This window comes from Pelobates fuscus, chromosome 2 (assembly GCF_036172605.1).
Source record: "Pelobates fuscus isolate aPelFus1 chromosome 2, aPelFus1.pri, whole genome shotgun sequence".
Lineage (NCBI taxonomy): Eukaryota > Metazoa > Chordata > Amphibia > Anura > Pelobatidae > Pelobates > Pelobates fuscus.
This window is the reverse complement of record NC_086318.1, coordinates 183,804,427-183,816,648: the sequence shown is the minus strand read 5'-3', so window position 1 is coordinate 183,816,648 and position 12,222 is coordinate 183,804,427. Positions and strand designations below refer to the sequence as shown.

The 12,222-nt window shown below is 37.7% G+C and overlaps 1 protein-coding gene across 4 annotated transcripts in view; it reads left to right on the top strand.

The window, feature by feature from the left end:
* COL12A1 (collagen type XII alpha 1 chain) overlaps positions 1–12,222 on the top strand; it is a 165,349-nt gene that overhangs the window by 63,586 nt on the left and 89,541 nt on the right. For all 4 annotated transcript variants that reach the window (XM_063442995.1, XM_063442998.1, XM_063442996.1 and 1 more), the window contains 11 exons: positions 920–1,066; positions 1,579–1,721; positions 1,965–2,094; positions 5,129–5,274; positions 5,475–5,604; positions 5,824–5,963; positions 6,132–6,261; positions 6,591–6,733; positions 7,139–7,271; positions 7,374–7,400; positions 8,426–8,568. In XM_063442995.1, coding sequence (XP_063299065.1) covers positions 920–1,066; positions 1,579–1,721; positions 1,965–2,094; positions 5,129–5,274; positions 5,475–5,604; positions 5,824–5,963; positions 6,132–6,261; positions 6,591–6,733; positions 7,139–7,271; positions 7,374–7,400; positions 8,426–8,568 — 1,412 coding nt within the window. The remainder of the gene's footprint in view (positions 1–919; positions 1,067–1,578; positions 1,722–1,964; positions 2,095–5,128; positions 5,275–5,474; positions 5,605–5,823; positions 5,964–6,131; positions 6,262–6,590; positions 6,734–7,138; positions 7,272–7,373; positions 7,401–8,425; positions 8,569–12,222) is intronic.

Here is a 12,222-nt window from a genome sequence, read left to right as displayed (position 1 = left end):
AAATGCACTATTACTGGGAATGTCTCAATACATTGTACGTAAATGTAATGCTGAATAAGAAAAATATTTTAATGGCACATGATGAATGTACTTTTAGCATTTCGCTAAACACTGAGCTGTAAAACATATGACCTCTAGTTCAATGAAGAAGGATTAATATAAGATTAAACCAGAAAAAACTCCATCGGAATTTTTGCCAGACATGTTCTGCAGAAAAATCCAGTGCATTATAAACCATCTGGCCATGAATATCTAAATATAGACTTCTTTTAGATCCAATATTGAGCAAAACATGCTATCAAATGAAATAGGTTTATTCAGGTAATGCTTATACAAATTGTGTGAAAATTAAATGAATTACAAGGTAACAAAATTATAAAATGTCAGTTTAGGATCCTAATCTCTAATATGGACGTTATAGCTTTCTTATAGCTTTTGGAATGTGGAATAAAGAAAGCCGACAGGCAATCAGTGAAGGGAACTTGGTAGCATATATATTGGACTAAGTTTAAATTACCGTAAATCCGTCATCTGCAGTCTATTTTTTTTACATAAAACAGTTTAATATAATATTCCCAACACATTACTACTGCTTAAATCTAACCTAATTGTGTAATGTATAACATTCAGTTTAAAATATAGACATTTTACAATGTGGAGATGGTCAACTTTACTTGCCCTAAAATCTATACACTCTCTGCATCGCTTGATAAAAAAGTATCTATAAAAAAATGCATCACTTGAAAACAAAAACCAAAAAAACAACCCATCTATCCACTAATTCATCCATCCATCAGCCATCTATATGGATTTTACAGTTTCAATTTATGAATTCATTTAATACATATTTCATCCATCTTTATGAATTGAGGTGTCAATAACATGGTACATTAATTATTTAATTTCTAATATTTAACAGGTATCAAGAATGCAGATGAAAACGAGCTGAAAGAGATTGCTACCGATCCAGATGATATATACGTGTACAATGTTGCAGATTTCTCTCTCCTTAGTAATATTGTCGAAGACCTCACAACAAATCTGTGCAACAGTGTTAAGGGCTCAGGTAAATGTTATACTATATCATTGTAATATGCAAATTTTATGAAAGAACTGTATGTATATATATATATATATATATATATATATATATATATATATATATATATAGTAATTGAAATTGTTCATTTTCCACACATTTATTATCTTCTAAGGAAATGCCCAAGGAAGCTCATCACTGAAGTACAATATAAGTACTCCTAAAATAGTGTATATTGCCGTTCCCTGGCACTCCATTCTATATATGTTGACATTCCAAACCTAATATCAAGAAAACGTTCTTTATTCATGTCATACAGCAATGATTTGAACATAACTTTTAATTCTGCAAGAATCTTAGTGCAGAGGTAAGCAACCTCCGGCTCTCCATATTTTGTGGACTATCTCTCCACAGTCGTAAAGCTGGTAAAGCATCAGGGGAGATGTAACCCACAACATCTGGAGTGCCGAAGGTTGCCTACCCTGTCTTTGTGTATATCAACATTTCAAATGATGAATCTCATTTAAATTTAAACATAGGTGATGAATTAGAGCCACCATCAAACCTGGAGACATCGGAGCCTACCCCTCGGACTTTCAGAGTTTCATGGATTCCACCTTCTCACAGTGTGGACAGATATAGAGTGGAATATTATCCAGTGTCTGGAGGCAGAAAGCAGGAGGTGAGGTTCTCAAACAATAAGTCATTTTTAGTTTTTTTTTTTAAACCATTAGATTGTGATTTAAGTCCTTGTTATTTAATCAATTTATTATTTTCAATTTGAGTTCCACATTAGTATAAGGGTGATTTAAAACCTGGCTGCTCACTGTTAATAATACAATAAATATATTTACTGTGAAAGTCTTTTTTATTTATAAACGTTTTCCAAAATACATTTGTGGTTACATAAAGCTGTTGTTTCCAGGTAATTGTCGGCAGATCGGAAAGAAGTACTGTATTGATTGATCTAAAACCAGAAACGGAATACTTTGTGAATGTGTTCTCTGTGGTCGAGGGGGAAAGCAGTGAGCCTCTATCTGGCAGAGAGACAACCTGTAAGTTATCTTTCACAAATAGCATGAGACCCATATGTAGATAGTGCACTTTTTATTTGCCTTGAAAATTCACTACAACTTTCTAGCAAAGGGTATGTAATGTGAATATAACATTTTGCCCAAACTGTATTTATAATTATTTAAGAAGTATGCGTGTCTTTACTATGACATTCTATTCCTGTTATACATGTAAATTCAGAAAACCTGAGTAGCTTAATATATATGGATTCATCTGCAGCAACTTACAGGATGATGCACTAAACTTTGAATTGAAGTGAGCTCAAATTCCAAATGGCAAAAATTAAACTAAGATCAAGCGACTATACTAAGTTTGAATTTCTTTCAGATGATCTATTTTAGTCAAAATGTTACCGTTCAGATTTTAATTTCTGCTATAGTCGGGTTAGCCTTTCCTCTTTTCAGTACGCACAAACAGAGTACCATTAAGTTTTGTAAAGCTTTAGACTCTCGGACTTGCTTGAAAAGGCAGACAGAGACTGGCTCTCACTCAGTAATTATGACATTAAGGCGAGGAGTTGGTGAATGGGTAAGACTGAGGTGGAGACATGGTGAGAAATCAGATAAGGAGTTGGAGACATTATGTCAGTAGGTGGGGAACAGTGGAAACATAGGTTGGGGAAAACTCAAGAATGAGGTGAGAGGACACACCAAGGTTCTGTGGAGTTGAATTTAATAATGGCATCTGGAGGAGGATAGGGTGACACAATGGTGAAGACAAGGGTGAAACCGAGGTGAGATGGGACAAATTGTAAAATTAAAGTGGGGAGAAGTTGCGAGAAGGTGACACTTGGTAGGAAGAAAATAGTGACATTGGTGTGGCCAATTATATCTTCAAAGGGCAGATAATTTTCAACTCTAAGTAGGAGCCAATTGGGACAGAATCTAAGGAGTTACGGTGTTTTTGAAGCAGTCTTTGGGGGGGGGGAAGGAATTATAAAATTTTGCTTTAGACTCAAGACATGCTGATTTTAGGAACCTAGTAAAGTCTGTGAATGCCACCATGGCAACAGTTGCTTACAAATAAACAAACTAGAGAACCATTAATGCAATTAAAGGAGAATCAACTTTATACAAGTTATCTGTGCATCTAGTTAAGTGAGCTCCTGGAAACCATTAATGGTATAATGCTTGAGTAAGGAACATCGCAAACAGATAATTATTTTCTGTGTCTGTAATTAAGGAAATGTGCTTCTTCCATTGTAATTGCATGGGTCATCCACCCCACATTTTTGAACACTTTACTCATTTTCAGATATAAGATTAATGCATGTGGTCCCAATTTACTCATGCTTAGAGTGGCTAAAGGTATTTGACAAGTAATTGTATAAATCTGAAACATGTTTAGTACCGGGAAATGACCAAGGTGATTGATCTAACAAGTATGATGTTTCACCATATAATAGTAAATAATGAGAAACAAAGCCAGTAAATAGCGTAATTTTATTGTTGTATCTTAATACCTTTAATCAGCCAACACATTCATGGTTCTAGATAATTGGTACTTTATGACAAACTAGGAATTGGGGAAAATTGACAAGGGAATTAGTCATTTAAGACCACAATTAGGAAAAAAAATACCCCCAAGTAATTCATTTTTCCAGTTCAACTATTTTGGCCAATTTCATTTCCAATTTTCCATCATTTCTGTTTCATTGAATAAACTTCAACTCTACCAGGATTACATTTTTTATTGCTATCTTTTCTTTCTTTTTTTGCCTAAGCAAACAGCCAACACTATAACATACTTCTTGGTATTGCAATTGTATTATAATCTATTTCTAAATATGATGTAAAAGAAGGTGTTCGCCACTTACAACATAAGTAGTTTTCAAAGATTCATATGGTTAGAACAGTGCTTAAATATTGAGTCTCAGACCCAAAAATGCCTTTAAAATATAACAGAATGTAGATTTTGCTACCAGAGGTCTAAAATATGTTACTGTTATTGGCTTAAGACATAGAGAAGTAATTCCTTTTTAAATCCATGTTAACAGTTTTTTTCAAGTTAAAATAACTAATAAATGCAATGTCCTCTTCATATAGAGTTTATTTAGTAATATGCTTTTGGTGAATAGGCTGGAAATATATATTTTTAGGTCCTGCATATGGAACTGTAAAAATGTAGAAATTGTATTTTGTTATAAATAAGTACAAGGTCATCACTCATGGAAATATTAGTGTTGCCAGATCTTAAGCACTGCAACCATATCCTGTCCATAACCAGTCCAAATGTCAGTCAGTGCATTTCCACAAAATTAAAATGCCCAGGAAATAGGCACAAGTACTGCCAGCCTTAGGCACTCACAGCCGTGGTGCCGTATGTACTACTCTGTAGGTTTTATACCCTAGCATATTTTATGATAATGACCCCTGTATCACTACTTATATCTGATCAGTCTTTAAATCGTGCAGATTTCATCTTAAAAAATAGCTCATATTCATCCATTTTTATTGCAGATGCAACTAAAGCACCTGTACATGTTTTTTTTTTTTTTTTTATCTCTTGTCTCATATATGGCAACCCTCTATTCATCTGTCTTGCAACTGCACACATGGCCCATTTAATGTCCATAATGAATGATGCTATTGAGCTTATCTTGGTGACCTACTATTCTTCTCACATTTAATGTTGCAGTTATTACACTGATTTTCTATAACATTTGGAATTAATTTTAAATGTATTGTGGTCACCTGCAATGGAATGCATTTTACCTGTAATTATTGCCAACTTTTTTAGTCTGCAACCTTGTTTGAGTAGGACTTTCTCCAGTTGTTCCTTATTTAAATTTTGTCTTGGAATTATTTGTGTGCTTTGTTTACTCATTGAACGGAGCCGAGGGGCATGTGGGATCTTTATAAGTAAAAATCATCATTATTAAACAATACAAATAATTAATATTACTTTAAAACGTCAATAATTTCCTCCCGTTCATAATGGCATGATGTATATATTTTTAATTTTAAGTTTTGTAATGTTAAACCACAATCCACTGATCTTTTTTTATGTCAACAGTGCCCATCCCTTCAATGAGAAACCTTAACACTTACGATGTTGGAACAAAAACAATGAAAGTAAGGTGGGATGGTGTAAAGGGTGCCACTGGATATTTATTGTTATACGATCCTGTTAACGCCAGTGTACCTGCAACAGAGAAAGAGGTGAGGAATTCTGTTCTATCTGTCAGTTGCCATAAAAATGTTAAAACCACTGTATTATGGTTCAGGAAACTATCCTCGTTTTAATAAAGGCAGATGGTTTTAACATTGTCTTCAAAGGAATTACTTTCTCTAGTTTTATGTGTTATTTTAATGCATCATAATTTCGATTTTATGTTTCTTTTTGTTTATCTTTAAAACAGATGCGGGTTGGACCATCTGTGACTGATGTGCTTTTAGATGACTTAGTCCCGAATACGGAGTATACCTTGACTGGTTATGCCTTATTTGATGAACTAACTAGCGATCCTCTTACCACTCAGGATGTTACTTGTAAGATTTTATAAAATTATCTTTTTATCATTTAGTAAATGCTGTAGAATAAAATATGTTATGCAATAGTGAGTAAAGTAGTGGTTGGATTTTAGCACACTGGTGTTGAAGAAAGAAAACCAAACACACAGTGGGAGCACACATAGATAAAACATATTAAATGTTTGACACTATGATCAGGTTAGTACATTTGCCTAATATTTACTTTTTTTTTTATAGTGCCCCTTCAAGGTGTGGGAGCTATAAGACTCAGAGATATAACTCACAGCTCAATGAATGTGCACTGGGATGCAGCCCCTGGGAAGGTCAGAAAATATATTCTGAAATATAAAACCGTAGATGAAGAAGACTTCAAAGAGGTATGACATGTACATTATGCAACCCTTTAAAATCATTTTACCTTGACTATATCTCTTATAGTTTTATTAATTAACAAGTGTTCATTTTCTTCCTGACAATAACATGTTAGACCATTATTGAGTTTTACTGCTTTTTACAACTATTTAAAATATCAATTTCTTATTTAGCTGGAAGTGGATGGAGCAATAACAACTTCTCCACTCACTGATCTGTTTTCGCAAACTGAGTATGACATCAAGTTGACAGCTGTATATGATGAGGGAGAATCTCCTCCACGACCTACTCGAGGGACCACAGGTGTGTTGAACCATTGTTATGTTTGAAATGTGAGATAGATCCTATCTTGATTCCCCTGTCCTGCTAAGACAGTTCTATATGTGGCTATATCAGATTTTGCATGTTGCACTTTAGTAATTAGAAAGCCTATTAAACATCATCCTTGTGCATTTTAATTCCTTGAAAATTACCAAACCCTATTTCTATTTCAATATTTTAGCTTGTTATTGAGCAAAAAAAATAAATCCAACACAGTTCAAGCATAAATCAAAACAATGAAATGACAAAAATGTAAGAAAACATAAAATGTTCAATACCAAAGTAACTCTTTCATTTTTAAATGTTCATAGCACCGGTACCAGCTCCTACAAATCTAGAGTTTTCTGAAATAACAAATAGAAGTTTTCGCGGTACCTGGGAACATGGAGCACCAGATGTAGCCTTATATAGATTAACATGGGCTCCAGTTGGGAAACCAGGAAAAAAGAGTGAGGTAAGTTCCAAAACTCAGAAAAATAGAAATGTGCTAAACTCATTTTACCAGTAATATACTAATAACAGGAAACTGTGGGCAAAGTGTGGGAACAGCCCCCCCCCCCAAAAAAAAATCACTGTTTTGGACAGATTTAAGGAATTACACAAATAATGGGATATTTATCAAGGCAAACCAGGTACTATTCTGTATTACAAAGTGCTAAATGTAGAAGCGTGTTCCATTGATTGCCATGGTGATTACACTTTACTTAACACAGAGTAAGGAACAGTGCACACAAATAAAAATAGTGTTATAATTTTACAAGGCTACTTAAAATCACCTTTACTTGGCAAACAAATGTGAGGATTCAGTTAAACCATATGGCCATATTGTGTTCTTTCAAACAAAACATTTTTTTTACAGACAATTGTTGATGGTGATAAGAACACTCTTGTTTTTGATGAATTGGATCCAAACACAGTTTATGAAGTCTCAGTTACTGCCATTTACCCAGATGAATCAGAAAGTGAAGATTTAATTGGGAACGCACGAACAGGTAATTATTATTTATTTTGTCATAAAAAATATTGCTAAAATTGGTGCATCATATATCGCTAATATTACTACTCAGTATAACTTTTTTTTTTCATTTTTCTAGTGCCAGATGTGATCCTTGCAGCTCCAAGTAAGTTGCATAATTTACAATGCCACTTTCAGAGCATATGTTAAAGAGAGAGAGTAATGTTTTTATTCTGATGTAAATGGCCATGTTTTTGAAGTTATATTATGACTATGTTTTACTGCTTATTTTTGTGTCACGCCCCCTGGTGCTCGTATCGGCGTGTCTAAAGGACGCCGGCCGCTGCAGTCCCGAGTTATATAATGTATTCCTATTGTCCATAACAAAGATGGCGCCAACGTTTGTGTGACGTCACGTCATTGACGCACATGTATGTTTTGGGGTCAAAAGTCACATACTAGCCAATCAATACACAGAGAGGCATATTGAAACCCTGACTAGCCTTTTCTCAGTGCCCTGTCAAGGTTTCCACTTGTTGGTTGTCACAGAGTGCGTTCCTGTTAATTGAAATTTCTGGTATTTGACTTTGGCTTGTATTTGACTTTCCCTGCTTCTGGTATTCCTGACATTTGGCTAGTATTTCATTTTTTGTATCCTTCTGTTTCCCCAACCTTGGCTTGTTTATTGACCTTTCTCTTTAACGTTAAGTCCGGCCATTCTAAGGCCCGATATACGGTTGTGAAATGCTTCTAAATCACATTTTATTTTGTTACTTCCTGCATTGTGGCTGGTTGTACATCTACTGACTGGTTCTCCTTCCTTGTGCTGACAGATATAAAATGTTACAGAGATTGTTTTCAGAGTTGAATAATGCTTCTATTAGCATTGAAGTGTCTTTGTGTGTCTATTCTATGGTTCTTTCCAGTAGTAACCAAGCAATAGCCAGGCCTCCATCTATAAATCCATACAAAAAAGTAGAAGCATAGAATCAATTTTGCGTTCTAACTTTTAGCAGCAAAAACTATCCAACAAGTTTGGCACAAATAATATAAAATGGACATTCATTAATAGAGAACAGTTGGATATTGCACTCCCATTAAGGCTGAATGTGATATTATTTTTATTGGCATTTTAATGTATTTTTTCAATCAAGATTTTTGTTACTATAATAGTTGGCATTTCATTTTCAGGTCCTAGAACTGGCCCTCGTAACCTCCAAGTCTTCAATGCAACTTCTGGCAGTTTAACTGTAAGATGGGATCATGCTAGTGGCAAAGTACAACGATACAGAATTTTTTATCAGCCTCTTGATGGTGATGCCGTTGAACAAACAGTGAGTTTTAATTTCTTATGATACATAAAACCTTAAAATCTTCTGGACTTGGTCAGACTCGGTTGATACAATATGATAATATGGTTTAGACAGTAAATTAATTATATAATTATTGAAGATTATACAGAATTAATTAATATTGTACAATTATCATAAGATAAAAAACTTTAGAATTATTTGGAATTAGAGTTGGTGGTATTATAACTGAGGAACGGTCAATGTATGGAGGTCAGTTGACTGAAAAGAGAGGGGCTGAATAATGAAAGGTTAAAGAAGACTTTTGTAAAGAAGTACATTTTAGGAAGTTATTAAATGGTGTAAGAGAGCTGGAAGAAGTTGTTAAAATAGTTGGAGGCTTGGAGTAAGAGTAATTGGGGAAATCATGGGGCAGGGGTATGAGAAACAAATATGGTGTAAGGAAGAGGAGGGATAAAGAGGCCAATAATTCAGAAGAAGTTGGAAGGAGCAATATTGAGAAGTAAATTATATACAGATCTAAGGAATTTTAAATTATAGTAGTAGTACATCAGAATCCACTGACACCTTTGTACAATTAAAGAACAGAAAACAGTTTGTTGAGGAATCGAAAGGTGAAAGGGTTTTGCATTATCCAAACCTTTTATTATGAGATAATTCACTGTAGCCTTAAGAGGAGATACAATCAGAGAGACAATACAATCTGCAATACAATTGCTTACCAATCAACAATGCACTGTGTTAGTCCTCAAGTTCAAGAAAAAAAAATATAACAGCAATTTTAGAGAGCCACAATTGTCATAGTCACAAATGCTATCAAGGAAAACTTTCCTAAAATGTGGTCACATACTTATAACCAGACTTATAAGCAGGAGAAAAACCTTAACAACATTTTATTTTGTAAATCCTTTTGCAATCGGCAAAATGCATCAGGCTTTTTCTTCTTTTCTCTTATTGTGACTTAAGCAATGGAAATGTTTTTGTGCCATCTCTGCTCCTTACCAATAGTGATGTCGCGGACATAAAATTTTCCGTTCACGAGCGGCGAGCGCGAACTTCCGCAAATGTTCGCAAATGGGCGAACCGGGCGAACCGCCATAGACTTCAATAGGCAGGCGAATTTTAAAACCCACAGGGACTCTTTCTGGCCACAATAGTGATGGAAAAGTTGTTTCAAGGGGACTAACACCTGGACTGTGGCATGCCGGAGGGGGATCCATGGCAAAACTCCCATGGAAAATTACATAGTTGATGCAGAGTCTGGTTTTATTCCATAAAGGGCATAAATCACCTAACATTCCTAAATAGTTTGGAATAACGTGCTTTAAAACATCAGGTATGATGTTGTATCGATCAGGTAGTGTAAGGGTTACGCCCGCTTCACAGTGACAGACCAAACTCCCTGTTTAACGCACCGCAAACAACCGCAAACAGTCCATTTGCACAACCGCAAACTCCCCATTTGCACAAGGTTGGATACCAAGCTAGCCATGTCCCGTTCCTTGTCCTCACTGATGTCATGGAAGGTCTCTTCCTTCACCCAGCCACGTACACAAGGGTCCCCGAAAGGTGACAACAAGCCCCCTGTATTTTTTTTTTTAAATGTACACTACTGTTACACCAGATATGAGTTGCACTGGTGTAACACTGTGCCCTGGCAGGCCCTGAAACGCACACGTGTGAAGGAAACTTACTGCTATTATTTCACAGTCAAATTTTTTTTTTTTTTTTAATGTACACTACTGTTACACCAGATATGAGTTGCACTGGTGTAACACTGTGCCCTGGCAGGCCCTGAAACGCACACGTGTGAAGGAAACTTACTGCTATTATTTCACAGTCAAATTTCTAGGTTTTTTTTTTAATGTACACTACTGTTACACCAGATATGAGTTGCACTGGTGTGACACTGTGCCCTGGCAGGCCCTTAAACTCACATGTGTGAAGGAAACTGACTGCTATTATATTACAGTCAAAAAAGTGTTTTTTTTTTTTTAAATGCAAGCTATTGTGACACCAGATATGAGTGGTGTCACTGGGCAAGTGGGCACAGTATATGCTGTGAGCCTGACACACACGCTGGCAGGCAGGCAACTGCAATTAGATTACACAGGAAAAAAAAAAAGCAGACTGATGTTCTAGCCCTAAAAAGGGCTTTTTGGGGTGCTGTCCTTACAGCAGAGATCAGATGAGTCCTTCAGGACTGTAGTTAACACTGAATACACTAGCCTAGCTATCGATTTCCCTATTAAATCAGCAGCAGCTACACTGTCCCTCCTCTCACTAAGAATGCAGCTTCCGGGGGGCGGGGCCTAGCTGTCATGGAGGAAAGATGCACTTCGTGTGAGCTCCCTCAATATCTCACTTTACGCAGCTATCAACAAGCGAATTTCACCCCAGAAGGGGATGACCCAGCAATGTTGCTCCTACCTGACTGACCCGACATGCTTAATAGCGGTCAGCAACTCTACAAAGTCTTACTTACCTCCGCGTGGCAAGTGTGACCTGGTGCTCACCGGGCGGGAGAGGCAGTCGATCTCCCGATCCTGGGATGCCCAGGAGCAGCTACTTCCCGGCAGGAGCTCCGTTACCCACCCCCCTCGGACCGGTGGGGGTTATCCCGGTCCACCCCTGAGAGGCTGTCTGGAGCTAATGGACGCACAGAGCACAGCCGCCCAGGCTGACATACTCATCTGCGACTCTCCCAATATGGCGGCATCCGCGTGTCCTCCTGGTACCAGCAAAGCATGGCAGGATATTGAGTCTAAACTGGACAGACTCTTTAATTAATTTTGGAAGCAAATAACAAGCAGGAAGCCCCAACAAACTCCACCACAGCTAAGCGAAGCAGTCCCCATTAAAATCCACCAACGCAAAAGGTGTTGAAGACGGGACCGGAGGCACAAACAGAAATGCAGAGCCTGCCCCACGTCAATCACTCGCCCCCACCTTAAGCCACTACAATCCCGCACTGGACTTCAGGGTACCTGAGGCCTCTACCTCTGAGAGAGGTAGAGACGTAGAAGTTTATCCGTCCGGACGGCATGTCTCCTCGGCCCCTCGCGGTTCACTCGGTCTTGCTAACGCCGGCCGCGAGGGAGTCACTTCCTTTTATAGCAGGAGGACCGGAGGTCGACGTCATGACGCCAACCCGGAACGTCCTGTCACTCAAATCTCGGGAGACGAATCAGGACTCGCCGGAGGCGTGTCTTCTCTCCCTAGCCAGGATACTTAACAGTGGCTCTCTCATTTACTCATTGCCCTGTCGTGGTTCTAGTCCGCCTAGTCACACAGTGCTTTGTTATTCTCTTGCCTTTTGGTTCTGATCCGGCTTTGGTATTTACTCTCCTGTCTTTCTGTTATCCTTGACCCGGCTTGTCTCTCGCTTACCTGTCTTCTCGTTCCCTCGACCTCGGCTTGTCTCTGACCATTCTATCGTAGTTATACGTTAAGTCCGGCCATTCTAAGGACCGGTATACGTATCTGCTACTCTTTGTACTCTGCGTGTTGGATCCCTGACCCGATCCTGACAGTGAAGCACCATCGGGACAGATCCGACCACCCAACAAAACAAGCTTCCACCACCTCAAGCCGCGAACCCGGCACTCAGCCAGAGACTTGCCTTCGTTGTTCCAGGTATCAGGGACTCCCAGGGTCTGCACCTGGCGCCCAGAAGGG